A 16,044-nucleotide genomic window follows, 5' to 3' on the forward strand; every position below is an offset into this window, starting at 1 on the left:
TGATTTTAGATCAGACCTCAAAACATAATAAGGTGCTCCTCGTACTGGGATTTCTGAAGTGACCCCTAATCAGGAAACATGCTCCATGATATTCAATATCTGATGGGCATTGTGAAAACAGCAAAATGTCTCTGCGATCTCTTACGACATAAGGTAAGGATCATGGTTGAGAAAATCACCAATCCTGTCCCTTGCACAACCCTGGAAATTCCTGATGGTTGTTGAGTCACTGCCTACACTGAGTACTTTCAGTTTCACATTACTCTAAACCTATGACAGATGTTGCTTTTTCCTCATTATTTGCTCACTGAAAAAACTCAGAGAGTGTCACAGTTAGAGGGGTGAAATATAAATCCAGCAATCCACTGAGATAGAGCAGTGGAAGAAGCCACTCCGTCTACGCTGCGCAAAGAACAGGTAAGAGCTCTTCTGACTTCTCTCAGAGCAGCCTCCTCCCAGCTATAAAGCAAGCAGGGCAGGCATGGGAAGGGGTAGAATAGAATCAGTTTGTTTCCTGGAAAGTGAATGAAACCTAGAGAAGCTGCAGCTGAACCCGAGGTGGCACAGGGTATCTGTCATCCAGGGCAATGCTTGCCTGAGGGCCACTACTGTTCTGTGGAACCAGGTGGCAGAGACACAAGCTAAACTGGAATTTGAATGCAGGAGGACTGACTTTCTCTTTATTATCATTGCAGGATTAAACCCATTAAGCTACAGGGAGCTTGCTCAGTACTCCTATAGTTGAAAAAGCTGCCCCTGGGTTATTTACATGACAAAGAACAGTCACTGAGATGCAAAAACCCCTGAAACCCAGGGTTTGAGAAGATTCAGGTGCCCAGCCCTCTCTCTAATCACACTGCTGACCTTTGTTTTCAAAGCGGATTTTTTCCCTCAGAAAGGCCCATCCACTCCTTATGCCTTTTTACTGCTTTACCAGAGTGCTTCTATTTAAAGAGCATCCCTGGAGGCAAGATCTCTGTTTACCTTGACCACACATCACCCCAGACAATTTTGACCCAGGCACTGCTGCCCACTGCCCCCTCCTCCAGTACATTGGCAGGGACATGCTTTATTCTCACCTCTTCTCACAGGTCCGCTTTCTCCTTTCCCTATCCACCCCATCCACCCACCCACCCCCACACACAGATATACTCCTTCTCTTCCTATCTCTCCTCCTTCTCTACCAAATGGAAAAATTGAGACTTTAAGTGTTGACTAGGGATTTGAGAGGGGGAGAGAAGGGAGGGAGGAAGCGAAGGAAATATGATTATCTTCTTAGAATTGTACCGGTAAAATACATGAAATGTATTCTCTTTAAATTAATAAAATGTTTTAAAAATAATAAAATAAGCAATGACAGGAAATACAGATATTTTCTTTGAATAACTTCCTATCTAGATTTTTTTCTTGAATTTTTTAATTTATTTGAGAAGCAGAGACAACAAGTATTCCCATCCACTGGTTCAATCCCCAAAAGTTTGCAATGGCTAGAGATAGACTGGGGTGAAAACCAGGAACTGGGAACTCAACCCAGGTCTCCTAGGTGGATGGCAGGGAACCAGCTACTGTAGCAATCACCTGCCACCTCCCAGGGTATGCATTAGCAGGAAGCTGGAGTCAGGAGCTGAAGCCAGGACTCAAAGCCAGGTATTCCAATGTGAAACTCAGGCATCCTGACTGGTAAATTAAATGTCTACTCCTATGTCTACTTTTCTTGATCTGCAGATTGATCTTTTGATCCTTATTGAAAAGTCTTTTTTAAAAGCAGCAATTCAATATATGCAGTTGTACATTCATACTTCCACTGAGTTAGAAGTTAATTTATTATGAAGCATATGAACCTCAAATTTCAGGGCACTGCTCTGTCATAAGCTCCTTCCAAGGCTGTGGATGGGGGCCTACTCATATATTCACCAGGTCACAGTGCCTGCAGTGTTGATATCCCATATGGGCGCTGGTTCAACCTGGGGTCTCCATTTCCAATCCAGCTCTCTGCTATGACCTGGGAAAGCAGTAGACGATGGCCCAAGTGCTTGGGCCCCTGCACCCGCGCAGAAGACCTGGAAAAAACTCCTAGCTCCTGGCTTCAGGTTGGCCCAGTTATGGCCATTGCAGCCATTTGGGGAGTGAATCAGCAGATGAAAGACCTCTCTCTCTCTCTCTCTCTCTCTCTCTCCCCCCCTCTACCTCTGCCTGTCTGTAACTCTGCCTTTCAAATAAATAAATATTTTTTTAACAATATACTTACTAGAGAGAGGCAGAGAGATTAGGAAAAGAGAGACAGAGAGAAACGGAGCTCACTTAATTGGTTCACTCCCTACATTCCTGCAATAGCCAGGGTTAAGGCAGTCCAAATCCAGGATCCAAGAACTCAATCTCAGTACCCTTCATGGGTTGCAAGGATCCAATGACTATGGTTACCACCAATAGCTTCCAGGGTCTGGTTTCAGCCGCAGCCAGAAATTGAACACAGGCATTCCAGTGAGGAATGAATATCTTAACCAACAACTTAACTGATAGGCAAAATACCCATCCCTAAATTTTGAAATAAGAATCCAAAAGTTTTACACAGTAAGTCAAATAGAAGCTTTGAGTTATGGACTGATTAAATGTTGATCATCCATTGTCATACTACATTTTTAAAATGAACTGCTTTGATAACAGTTACATGATTTTCTAAAATAGTACATATTTTTCCCCTGTCTATGTTGTTGGCTCACACAAAACCTTTGGCCATGCCATGGAATTTTATGACTCCACTTTGTGAAGACAAAAGACTGGAAACTCTAACTCATTTCACCTCTTCCCTTGCAGACAAAGTGATACTCCAAAATGACCTCAGAGATCCACATGCCAGGCCCCATGTGCCTCATTGAAAACATTAATGGACAACTGTTGGTCAATCAGGAAGCTCTGAAGATCCTGTCTGCCATCAAGCAGCCTGTGGTGGTGGTGGCTATTGTGGGCCTCTACCGCACGGGCAAGTCCTACCTGATGAACAAGCTGGCTGGGAAGAAAAAGGGTGAGTGGCAGCAGCTAAACTCTTTTTCTCCTCTCTCTCCACTCACACTGTCACCACCCAGTCTGGGGAAGTGAGGCAAGCAGGATGAGGACGGGGGTGAACACTGAAAGTCAATGGTTGGACCACAGCTGGTCTTTTTATCTGGACTGTGAACCAGGAGATGAGAGTCGGCTCCTTGCCTCTTCCCAGGATGCCTTAGTTTTTCCTTCTACAAGCAAAAATTGTTCATATTTTAGAGTTAGACAGTAATAAAATAATTAATGTACACAATAATCATGCATAATAAACTACAGAACATTCAAAATGTTCTTGAAGTGACAAGTTTGATTAGATGTCTAAGGTTAAACATTGTTCAATCTGTACTGAAATTTTTATTATTATGTAAAATATATGTGCCATAAGATTTAGCCTTCTTATTGTATTTAAGGTACAATTCTATGGCATTAATAAATGGTCATTGGTGTACAGCCATCACCTCCATCAATCTACACAACTTTTTCATCTCATCTTCTGAGACAGAAAATCTGTACTCAGGGGCCCCACTTTGGTGTAGTGGGTAAAACCACTGCCTACTACACCAGTATTCTATATGGGTACCAGATCGAGACCCATCTATTTAGGGATCCCTCTTGAGAATCCTTGAAATTATACAGATTTTCCTACTTCTAAAAAAATAATCTATGGAATTTTGATGGGCATTGTATTGAATCTGTAAATTACTTTGGGTAGTAGTTACATTTTAAGAATACAAAAGCTGCCAACCCATTAATGATATCTTTCCAGCTATTTATGTCTTGAGTTCTTTCAAGAAGGTCTTTAAGTTTTATCTATATGAGTCTTTCATATCCTTAGTTAAGGTTATGCCTAAGTAGTTTATCTTTTTAAAAAAAAAAGGTTTATTATATATCAAGCATTTTCTCTGCCATAGGCACTAGGCTAGTTTTCATAATTATATCATCACATAAAATACAAGCTATTGTTGTCCTTTATTAGGATGAAATTATTGTTTTCAGAAGTTATGAAACTTGCTTGAGTAAAAGTTTAAGTAGTAATAATAAATGGTAGCTCTTGAATTAAAACCAAAGTCAACTTGACTCTAGAATATGAGGCTTTAAATCAAACAGCCCTACTGCTTCTCCAATTTCACTTCTGAAATTTGATTAAATAAATTTCATGAAAATCATGAGATTGGCCAGTAGTGATTTTGGAGAAATAATCTTTAGCTCAGTAAAGCAAAATTCCAGAAATCTCATTACCTATGTCAACAATGCCTCAAATCTATATGTGCCTATTTATTCTGCATGATAGGGAGTCAAGGAGAAGGAGTGGGATAGGCTGCATGGATATATGTAGGCTATTATCTAGGGCTTGGCTTTTGTTGAAGCTGGTTTGTCCACCAGGAGTGTTATTTTTTAAAAAAAATCAACAAATAACTCAAAGCAGGCCTTGCTTGAACCAATTCATGATGACCATGCCATGGATAAAGGATTTTGCCTAAAAATAAATATATAATAAAAATAAATTTTTAAAAGGTTTCTTTATTTATTTGGAAGTCAGAGTGACAGAGAGGGAGAGACACAGAAATCTTCCGTCCGCTGGTTTACTCCCCAAATAGTCACAATAGCTAGAGTTGGGCCAGACTGAAGCCAGGAGTTTCAACTGAGTCTCCATGAAGGGATCAAGCACTTGGCCACCCTCTGATGCTTCCTCAGGCCATCAGCAGGGAGCTGGACTGGAAGTGGAGCAGTCAGGACATGAACCAACACCCAATTGGAATGCCATTGTTGTAGATAGCATCTTTACCTGCTATGTCATAACACCAGATCCAGTAGTTTATTCTTCTGATGTTATACGAAAAAAGATTATTTTCTGATTGGTTCAACATGGCAGATGTGCTGCTGAGGTCATATGGTGCTTCGACCACCACCATGTGGCTGAGGGTCCAAAACTGAGTCAAGGTTTAATAGGTTAAAAAATGTTTGGAGCCAGGAGCCTGTAATTTGTTTTTAATCCTGTGGTTTCATGCTGAAGACACTGTCATGACATCTGGTAAGACTGATCTGATTGTTCACAGAGCAACTCATTTCTATACACTGATTTTGTACGCTACAACTTTGCTGAGTACACTTATTAGTTCCAACAGGGTTTTGTGGTCTACTTAACGTTTTCTACATATAAGAGCAGGTCATCTGCTAACAGAAAGTTTCATTTTTCCCTTTGTAATTGTTATGCCCTCTATTAAATTTTCTTACAGAGTTTCCTTTTTGCTTCCAGTATTATGTTGAACAACATGGCAAAAGACATCATTCTCTTCTTATGTATGATCTCAGAGAAAAAGCTTTCTTGTTTTTATCATTGAATGTGATGCAAATTTCTCATATATGGCATTTACTATGTTATGTTTACTTCCTTCTATTTCTAATTCATTGATTGTTTTTTATCATGAATGTGTGCTGCATTTTTTTCATATGTTGGGTACCTTAATTTTCCTTTTGCTCTGATTATTATATGTGACATAAATACTGATTGTGGATATGTATATCTCTCATAACTTCTATTATACTAACATTTATCTCAATTTCCCTAACTCCTGGCTCCTAACCATGCATGTGTCCTTTCTGATGCCTCTCCTCTCTGCAGGCTTCTCTCTGGGATCCACGGTACAGTCTCACACCAAGGGCATCTGGATGTGGTGTGTGCCCCACCCCAAGAAGCCAGACCATGCCCTAGTTCTGCTTGACACTGAGGGTTTGGGAGATGTAGAGAAGGTAAAGAATGGGCATCAATTTTGGATTAACTCCTCATTCCTGAACATCCTCTAAAATACGTGGTTTTCCTTAAATAAGAGCTTGCATTCAACCATCATAAATCTGTTTCTTTTTACCTGCATGAGAATTAGTTCAGCAACCAGAGGTGAGGAAAATATTCATAGGCAAAATCCTAGTAGAAGAGCCTGGTGGTCAGTTGAGAGTGTTCTAACTATTAACAGGCTATAAACTAAGCAAGTTTACCCAGGTGCCAAAAGGTACCACAAATAAGCTGTCTTACTTGACAGAGACCTTCAGTTAAGGATTTGGCTTGTAAAGCCCCATAACTCTGTGTTTAAATTGAAACAGTCTCACTAGTTCATTGGCTTTAGCAAGTTGACTTCTTTAGCCTCAGCTTTCTGATTTGTAAAATGGATATAAAAGATCTATATTTGCTTTGCAGTATTGTTTTGGGTATTATATAAGATTACTAATGTGTTAAAATGCCTAATGACTTCACACTTAAATAGCTACAAATATTATAAATCTTACTTAAATCATTTTTATTATACAAATATAAAATTATAAATTTTAATTATGTTTCAAGTCTTGGAATGTCTGTTTTATAATTGTCCGCCAATAATCATAAGAAGGCCTCATGAGAATTAGTGTAAACCAAAAATTCTAACAAAAGATATCAAAAGTCAAAGTTCAACAGAGAACCATTTTTCTTTGGATTTAGGTTCCTTTTATAGGTAGTCTTTAAAAAAACACTCCAATTAGGTGAGTATATTTTTACTGCTGATCTGGAAAGTGCCACGAGAATGAATTGATGGAATGTGTTCTGACTTTCAGGGGGACAATCAGAATGACTCCTGGATCTTTGCCCTGGCAATCCTCCTGAGCAGCACCTTTGTTTACAATAGCATGGGAACCATCAACCAGCAGGCCATGGACCAACTGCAGTATCCTTTCTGTGGTCCAAATTAGCACAGATTCCGAGAGGAGATCTGCACTAATAATCCAGCTGTGAGATTTTAAAGCAAGTGCAAAACAAAACAAAACAAAAAACATAAAAAGTAATTCAAGGTACAGCAGGTTAAGCCCCAGCTTGTGATGTCCACATCCCATATTTGAGGGCCTGGTTTTGAGTCTGGCCACTCTGCTTCTGACCCGACTTCCTCCTAATGCACCTTGGAAATGATATTGGAGAGGCAGCTAGTTAGGTCTGTGAAGCTGGAAGCCAGAAGCCACTATAGCCTGCTCACCCTCCTGCCCATGTCCCCTCCTTCTTGTCAATCAAGCACCCTGTCCCAAGATGTATCTCCTTCACCTGGGACCTGGCAGACAGACACCATTATGTTTTAGACAAAATAGGGTTTAATTTTTATTACAGGCTCTTGCCAAGCATAATGGGATTCTTAATGCTGGCATATATAAGATAAATTTTAATCAGAAGATGAGAAAGTGAACATAAACACATGTGAACATGGAATGCCCCACACCTAGAGATACCCATCATGAATTGGAAGTGGGACCAGAAGAGAAAGGGGGTAAAAGAGGGGGAGGTGAGAGAGAGAGAGAGAAAGAGATGTCCAGATGTGAACCTCTTTTATGAGGCTGTAGGGCAGAGTGACTATTTACATGGTGTCTACCTCCCAGGTCCCAGGTGAAGGAGATTCATCCCAGGAAGGGGGTGGTTTGATTGTCAAGGGGTTGGGAGTTGGGGAAGGCTTATGGCTTCCAGCCTTGCAGATCTAACTACCTGTCTATCCCATGTCAGAAACAGCAAGTTTTGTCTCAAGTACTTGAGTCCCTGCCATCTGTATAGGAGATCTGAAAGGAATCCCTGGTCCCTGGCTTTAGCCTGGACTGGTGCTGGCTGTTTCAGCCATTTGGGGATTGAACCAGTGGATAGAAGATATATCTCCCTCTCTCTTTTTCTCTCCTTCCCTCCCTCCTACCCTGCATCTCTTTTTGTCACTCTTTTACCTAAATAAATAAATCATTTAAGAAAACAATTCAAATCAAGGGAAAGAAGCCAAGTATTTAGTGAAGAATTGATACCTAGGTGAGAACAAAGGCACAATGAATGTTTGGGAAGATGTGGAACTAATACAGAATTGGGATATGGTTATTTTCACCAGTTTTCCTTAGTTAACACTCAGCTATGTGACTGAACTGACAGATCGCATAAGAGCAAAATCCTCACCTGATGCAAATGAGGTGGAGGATTCATCTGACTTTGTGAGCTTCTTCCCAGACTTTGTGTGGACACTGAGAGATTTTTCCCTGGACTTGGAAGTAGATGGACAAGCCATCTCAGCAGACCAGTATCTGGAGAATTCACTCAAGCTAAAGCATGGTAATGGATGTGTGGCCAGTAAATGGGGATGACAGAACACCAGACATTACAATTTTTGAGTTTTCTTATATTTACAGCTTTTTATTTCTTCCAGCTAGTAATTCCAAGAAAATAATGCTTGTTTAATATCAATTTGATTTTAAATTATTTTCTCCCTTGTTCTAAAAGCAACTTTCTTTTTATCTCACATCTCACTTTGTTATGACTTGGTAAATGTTGTCTCCTTGCTTAGGGTCTGTGATTCTGTATTTATCTAAAGAATACAGAGTAAAATGAATCCATATATTTGAAGAAAATCAACTAAAGCATGAAGAGAATATTTGTCCAAGTACTGATCAATGACACCACACAAGTAATATTATCAATACAGTGATGCCATTTTTTCTTAAATAAGGTTCATTGCAAAATGCTATGCCCATTCATTTATGTAGTGTCTATGGCTGCTTTCATGTTATAATACTCGAATGGAGTACATAAAGAAAGCCCATCTGACCAGAAAAACCTAAACTATGTATATTTGGCTCTTCACAGAAAGTTTGTAAACACTTATTTTAGGCAAATCCTTTTATGTTCCCTAGGCACCGGTGAAAAAATTAAAAATTTTAATCTGCCAAGACTCTGTATCCGGATGTTCTTCCCAAAGAAGAAATGCTTTATCTTCGATAGACCTACGCACCGGAAGAAGCTTGGCCAGCTCGAGACAATGCACGATGATGAACTAGATCCAGAATTTGTGCGACAAGTGGCCGAATTCTGTTCCTACATCTTCAGCAATTCCAAGACTAAAACTCTTTCAGGAGGCATCAGGATTGATGGCCCTCGTAAGTCCCCTTTCTGGTCCCTCCAGCTTCAGCTTTAAAAAATGCAAATCTACCACCATTCTTGTGTTAAATTTCAGATGTCACCTGCATTTCTAATGGATTTTGTTGGTAGAATTCCCTGGTGAGAAAGGCAGAAAGGACCAATGAAAAGCTGTATTGCTCAAAACTTTCCAAGTAACCTGGACATGCACTATCCAATCTGAGAGTCATTAGACTAGTGTGCCTATTTAAATTTAAATGTAGATAAATTAAAATGAAAGCAAAGTAAAAATTCAGGTCACATGGTTACATTTCTTAGCTAGATGTGGCTTGTGACTACTCTGTTATACAGCATAGCATCAATTATTCCATGAATAGTGATCAAAACAGGCTTACTATGGACAAGGCTGATGGTGAAATGAAAGTGGTATGCCTCCCAACACAACCATGCTTGAGGTTAAAATGGATGCAAATATGCAATAACCACAGGCCTATGTAATCTAGAAACCAGATTCCCTATGCTTGCTGTGCTTACAATACCTATCATCTGGGGATCTTGCTAAACAGAAGGGTCTGATTAAGGAAATCTGAGCAGAAGCAAAGATTCTGCATTTCTAGCGAGTTTCCAGGTGACCCTGTGGACACTGATGCAGTGAGGCAAATGGATGGGAAATGAAATGCTCAGAATTACACAGAATGGCAGCATTGTCTTCACTCAACCTGCAACAAACATCACCATTTGTGCTTCATTTGTAGGTCTGGAGAACCTGGTGTTGACCTATGTCAGTGCCATCAGCAGTGGGGATCTGCCCTGCATGGAGAACGCAGTGCTGGCCTTGGCCGAGATAGAGAACTCAGCTGCAGTGCGAAAAGCCATTGCTCACTATGACCAGCAGATGAGCCAGAAGGTGCAGCTGCCCACAGAAACCCTCCAGGAGCTGCTGGATCTGCATAGGACCAGTGAGAGAGAAGCCATTGAAGTCTTCATCAAGAATTCCTTCAAAGATGTTGACCATTCATTTCAAAAGGAATTAGCGGTAACTTTTCTCCTAAGTTCATGTAGATATAGATGAAAGCAAAGTACTACTAGGAAGTGAAATGGGTTCTTATATTGAAAGAGGTGATTATCAATAGATTTTAAAATGGTGAGAGCTATCTTTTGATAATAATAATAATCAGATGAGAATTTTATTTATACAGACATAAGGCTTTGAAACATGTGTCTTTCACGAATAAGCTAATACTCCTCCCCTTAGTTGGATTCAGTGCATATAAGTAATAATCAAAACCTATAATCAGATTACATACCCACTGGTATCAGACTGATTTGAAAGTCTAGCCAAGGCCAAAGAAAATTTTATTGTTAGTTTCTTGAGAAGGCTTATGTTGCACTACATTTATTCTACATGCAGTCATTTGTCCAATCTGAAAAAAAGTTGACCTTTACTTCCTAAGATGTGGCATGAAGCTAGCAATCTCTACTGTGAACTTCACCTCCCACGAGAAAGACACTTTAGTACAGAATTGGGATCAGGAGGAAGAATCGAGTCTTGAGACAGTACCTATAATTTTCTAGGGGAAATAGACCTTTTTCAAAGAAGTATTTTCAAAATTCTGAGCTCAGGCTAACCTCTCTTCCATGCTCTTCTTTTTGCTTCCTATTTTTCCATGAAAGGCCCAGCTAGAAAAAAAGCAGAATGACTTTGTAAATCAGAATATGGAAGCATCATCAGAGCGTTGCTCAGCTTTACTTCAGGACATTTTCCAACCTCTAGAAGAAAGTATGAAGCAAGGGGTCTTTTCTAAACCGAAGGGCTATCGCCTCTTGATTCAGAGGATGCAAGAACTGAAAGAACAATACTATCAGGCACCTGGGAAAGGGATACAGGTAACCATGAGTTTTCTTTGATTATGGGAAACTGTTAATATGCCTCCTTGAAACATCAATATGACCAAGTATAATTGCAAAGAGACATACATTACTGTCTGCCTAGCATTCATCTTTTTATTCAATGACATATACAAGAGTTCAGTTACACCAGATATGTACCTGGTACTCATTAAAGTACATGCAATTAGCAATAGATTTATAAACTGACTCATGAGATTAACAATGAAACTGCTGTTATCGTCCATTATTACAGCTGGATTGTGGTTTGCAAGGGAGAGAAACTCAAAAACAATTCCTTAAACAAAAATGACCATTCATCAGTCTGAGGTTCAAACTGGCAATGAAGGCCAACTGGATCCAAGATTTTCAACTATGTCATCATCTGTCTTTCTGCCCATTGCTTTCCCACACCTCCACATGTGCCTCCCTCCCTCCCCACATCCTCCACCTCCTACTCTGATCTGCCTTCTCCTGGATAGCTTCATTCTCCAGCAAACTCACTCCTATGGGACCACAGCACCAACAGCTCCATACTTAAAGCCCGCAATCTAAAACCACAGAGTCACTTTTCCCCAGTATCTGTATCGGCTCCCTTTTAGGAACTGATTAGGGAGGTGGGGTTGTGATTGATTAGCCAACCTAGAGTTTGAGTCTGCATCGTGAAATGGAATCTTGAACACTGGGTTCACTGGGGCCAAGAGCAGCAATTCTTATAGAAAAAGAGCTGAGAGACGGGGAGAAATGCTTCCAGTCATTTCCTATGCCAACTCTATCCTCTGGGTTCTAAGGCTGAAGAGACTCTGCAGAAATACTTGAAATCCAAGGAATCGGCCATTGATGCAATTCTGCAGACAGACCAGACCCTCACAGAGAAAGAAAAGGATATTGAAGGTGAGTGACTCAAAAGAGTGTAGATACTCACATAATCTCTTACAATTTATATAATTTGACTGCATGAACCTGATGTCTTTAAACTGGAGAAAGAAGAGCAGAGATGTGTCTTACAAGTGGAAGTCACATCTGAGGAGGGGCTATCTAGCCAGCAGCAATGATAACCCCATGAACATTTTCTTTCTTCCTTTTCCTTTGCAGTGGAACGTGTGAAGGCTGAGGCTGCAGAGGCTAACGTAAAAATGTTGGAGGAATTACAGAAAAAGAATCAGCAGATGATGGAGCAGAAAGAGAAGAGTTATCAGGAGCATGTGAAACAGTTGACTGACAAGATGGAGAGAGACCGGGTCCAGATGCTACAAGAGCAGGAGAGGACTCTGGCCCTTAAACTTCAGGTATTCCATGGCATCACCTTCAGGTTTCTGCTTTTCTGCTTTCTCTCCTTCTTCTTGACCACAAAAACTGTGCAGAAGGGGAACACAAAGCCCAAAGACAGACCTTGCTTGCTCATTTGCACTCTTCAATCCCTGCCTGCCTACTGGCCTGTCTGTGCCCCTATCTGATAACTAACACATCAGTGTTTGTGCCATATCCATGCTTTACTGGTGAGTCCTTCAGTTAACAGTTGCCCTTATCTGTGATGTATCACAAAATTGTCTTAATCTGTGTCTCTTACTGAATCGTATGCAAGCAATGACTAGATCCCTATATTCAGGAAAGCACACAGAGGTTCAGAAAAGACTAAATAACTTTCCTAATATCATAGAGTTAGTAAAACATCCACCACTTAGTGGAGTCCACAGTAATTTTTTTTTATGTTGCATCTGATGTGACTGTCACTCCATGAGAATTTTCTGAGCAAGACTCCTTAGTTCTCGCACCTGGGTGAGTCTGCAATGCCCTCTTGCTCTGAGTCTATGTTGTGCAGAAAATCACATGCAGAAATTCAATGTGGCCACTCTAGGACTCTGAGTTTCTTGCCTATCTCCTGCCAACCCTGCCACCACATTTTAGAGGGCTAACATCCTGATACACATCAGGTGCTTCATCAGATTTTGAGAATACTTTATTTCAGGGTTAGGTGTAGAGATATAAACATGTATGTAGGAGGATGAGTAACAGAGTTCAGTAATGCAGAGATGAGATTTGAAGCCAAATGCATGACTGAGGTTTCCAACTAACATCATGTACGATGAATAGGAGGGAAAGCAAAACTGGTAATGAGGTTCATGAGTGGGTCAGGAGGTGTGGTAGCTGAAACTCTCTCTTAGTCAATGGACCCAGGAGAAATAATCACAGAGTTCAGATGCCCAAGAAAAAGTGCACTGATTACTAGGGGTAGGGTAGGGAAAGTTTCAAAGAGAAATTAAGAACTAAAAACTCAATGAGTGCAGAAATTACACAGAGGGGTTTGCTTAAAACTAACTGTATTCTGTTTCATTTTCACTTTTTAGGAACAAGCTCGACTAATGAATGAGGGATTTGCAAATGAGAGCAAACGACTTACTAATGAGATAGAGAGTCTCCGCAGGCAGATGAGACCACCAAGGAGAAGATGTGTTATAAGCTAAGGACCTTAGGGATGGGTCTTTCCTGTCTCCCTAACCCAAGGCATAGTGTCATGTGTTACCTCACTTGCAAATCCTTAGGCCTTGCATCACAACACCAAAGACATAGAAGTATAACAGTTGAAATCATGTTCTTCCAAAAAAGATTGTAAATTCTGTAGCAAAGAATGATTTTGCCTCACTACCAATACAGGAGATACCACAGAGGAATCATTCAGGAGATGTCTATTCTTCCGGTTGACAAATATATTCTGAGCTAAGTCATGGATAAAAGACTTGGGACGTAGTTGGACATCAGTTTAGAAAACTCTACCATGGTCACAGAAGCAGGGATAGCCATCTTAATTTTTTCTGAAGATAATATGAAGTTCTGCGTTATGTTAAAGCTATAGTCTATGAGCAATAATATAGGGTAGGGGCAGTGGATAATCTTCACTAATGGATTCCAAGCCAAAGTAAACTACTTTATATAAGCTCTAGAATGTCTGAATAATTTCCACAGGAAGATGGAAGAAATCATCAACATGGAGAGTTGGGTCACATGAGCTAAGGCAAGAAGCTTCCCTTTCTTTCTCGGTTCACCCAGATTATAACTTTAATGGAACCCTTTAGAATTTAGGATAAATGACACTGGATTAAGCTCAGTAACATGATGGCACTTATACATGAAGTATTTAGGAATGCATAATTTTCAAAGGCTGAATTTAAATGATTATGGGTAGCATGTGAGAAAACAAAAGTATTAATGACTTGATGACTTACAATACTAAAGTTTAGCCTAGTGTTTTCCTAGTGGTTCATCTTAACAATTGACATCCTTGTGATTTTCTTCAAAGAGCATGTATTTGAAATGTTTTCTATATTTTTCACCAATAAAGTGTTGCTCTTGTTATTACCTGGTATTTGTAGACTATATCCAATTGCCAAAAGTCTAGGTGGGCTGGCACTGTGGTGTGGTGGGTTAAGCCTCTGCCTGTGGCTCCAGCATCCCATATGGGTGCCGGTTTGTGTCCCAGCTACCCCTCTTCCAATTCAGCTCTCTGCTAATGGATTGGGAAAGCAATGGAAGATGGCCTGGGTGCTTGGGCCCCTGCACCCACATGGGTGACTTGGAGGAGACTCTTGGATCCCAGCTTCTCTCTCTGTCTATCCCTCTTTCTGTATGTAACTCTCCCTCTCAAGAAGAGAGAAAAATGAAAAAAAAAAAAAAGTTTAGGTGAACAATTGTCTTTTCTTAAAGTTATTAGTAATTATTTTCAAGCTGAAAATAAAACATATTTCACTAGCCTTATCCCTAATTGAGTGTTCTTTACAGTTTCTTACAAAACAATAAGGTTTTAGTCTTCCTAGCAATGATTGGCCAACTTTTCTGCAAAATACTAGATAGCAACAATTTATGGCTTTGCAGATCATTTAGCCCCTGTCTCAACTACCCAACCATGCACATAGAGAAAATGCAGCTGTAGAGACAATATAGAAATGAATGAGCCTGGCTACATTCCAGTAAAACCTTTTTATCAAAAACAGGAAGCACTCACAAGCCACCGTTTGCAGAATTCTGCTTTCTAGAAGCACTGATTAAAGTTTTATACCCCTGCCTGTGTTACTTAAAAGAATCACATGGATTAGATTGTATATGTTAGCATCTTGAAAATGTTACCTGCTCAGAAAAGGTCAGGGAAGCAGCAACTGCCGTTAACTCCACATGAACAACCCTCCTTTTTCTCATTTTATCACTTTGAACCTCTCCTGTGCCCATCAGATGGCAAATTCCTCCTTGCACAGTTGGGTCTGAGACTGGCAAACAGTATTTGCTCCCTTGAACTGAAATTTCACAAGAGACCCGATAAGACAGCATATTAGATGGAATGTTTATGTAGATATACTTTGTTTTCTTTTTTAAGCTAGATGCTACAGAGAAATATAGGAAATATATTTTATTAGTTGAAGAAACTCAGGGATAGAATAAAAATAAACTGTCTTCAAACTAAAAATAATGGGGAGCAGATGTTTGGTGCAGTGTCATTAGTGGCCATTTACAACACCCATGTCCCATATCAGAAAGCCTGGTTGAGTCTTCACTAAGCTGCTTCCAGTCCAGTTTCCAGCTAATATGCTAATAAACAGCAAGTGATGGCTATAGTACTTGGGTCTCTACCACCCACGTGGAGGACCTGGATGGAGTTCCAGGTTCTTGTTTTCAGCTTGGCCCTACCTACCCTGGTTTGTGGGGCATTTGAGGAATGAACAAGCAGATGGAATATAAATTTCTCTGTGTGTGACCCCCTTTCAAATAAAATGAATTTTTTAAAAAATAAACTGTATAGGCCAATGCCATGGCTCAATAGGCTAATCCTCCGCCTGCAGCACTGGCACACCGGGTTCTAGTCCCAGTCGGGGCGCCGGATTCTGTCCCGGTTGCCCCTCTTCCAGGCCAGCTCTCTGCTATGGCCCAGGAGTGCAGTTGAGGACCCCCAAGTGCTTGGGCCCTGCACCTTCAAGGGAGACCAGGAGAAGCACCTGGCTCCTGCCTTCGGATCAGCATGATGTGCCGGCTGCAGTGCACCAGCCGTGGCGGCCATTAGAGGGTGAACCAATGGCAAAAAGGAAGACCTTTCTCTCTGTCTCTCTCTCTCTCACTATCCACTCTGCCTGTCAAAAATAAATAAATTTAAAAAATTTAAAAAAAACTGTATAATGGTTTCTTTATTAACCACATACAAATAAGAAAATTGAGACTCAGCGAAACTGCTACTTCTT

The 16,044-nt window shown here is 40.4% G+C and overlaps 1 protein-coding gene across 2 annotated transcripts; it reads left to right on the top strand.

Annotated features, from left to right (window-relative positions):
- The first annotated feature begins 231 nt into the window (after window positions 1–231).
- Window positions 232–14,176, top strand: LOC100358539 (guanylate-binding protein 1). Of its 2 annotated transcripts, XM_002715873.5 has the most exons (11): window positions 232–417; window positions 2,815–3,022; window positions 5,663–5,790; window positions 6,625–6,734; window positions 7,938–8,134; window positions 8,713–8,955; window positions 9,691–9,971; window positions 10,610–10,822; window positions 11,614–11,716; window positions 11,918–12,111; window positions 13,171–14,176. In XM_002715873.5, the coding sequence occupies exons 2-11, from the start codon at window positions 2,833–2,835 to the stop codon at window positions 13,285–13,287; spliced, it is 1,776 nt and encodes a 591-aa protein (XP_002715919.1). In that variant the 5' UTR covers window positions 232–417; window positions 2,815–2,832; the 3' UTR covers window positions 13,288–14,176. The 2 variants fall into 2 exon arrangements, with proteins under 2 accessions (XP_002715919.1, XP_069934227.1); XM_070078126.1 differs by lacking the exon at window positions 5,663–5,790 and having other exon boundaries at window positions 241–417.
- The last annotated feature ends 1,868 nt before the right edge of the window (window positions 14,177–16,044 follow it).

This window comes from Oryctolagus cuniculus, chromosome 7 (genome assembly GCF_964237555.1).
Source record: "Oryctolagus cuniculus chromosome 7, mOryCun1.1, whole genome shotgun sequence".
Taxonomy (NCBI): domain Eukaryota; kingdom Metazoa; phylum Chordata; class Mammalia; order Lagomorpha; family Leporidae; genus Oryctolagus; species Oryctolagus cuniculus.

Coding starts and splice junctions, on each gene's coding strand:
- LOC100358539 (XM_002715873.5), top strand. CDS start 2,833: ATGACCTCAGAGATCCACATGCCAGGCCCCATGTGCCTCATTGAAAAC. Junction 5,791..6,624: donor GTTTGGGAGATGTAGAGAAG/GTAAAGAATGGG, acceptor TCTGACTTTCAG/GGGGACAATCAGAATGACTC. Junction 6,735..7,937: donor CAGGCCATGGACCAACTGCA/GTATCCTTTCTG, acceptor GTTAACACTCAG/CTATGTGACTGAACTGACAG.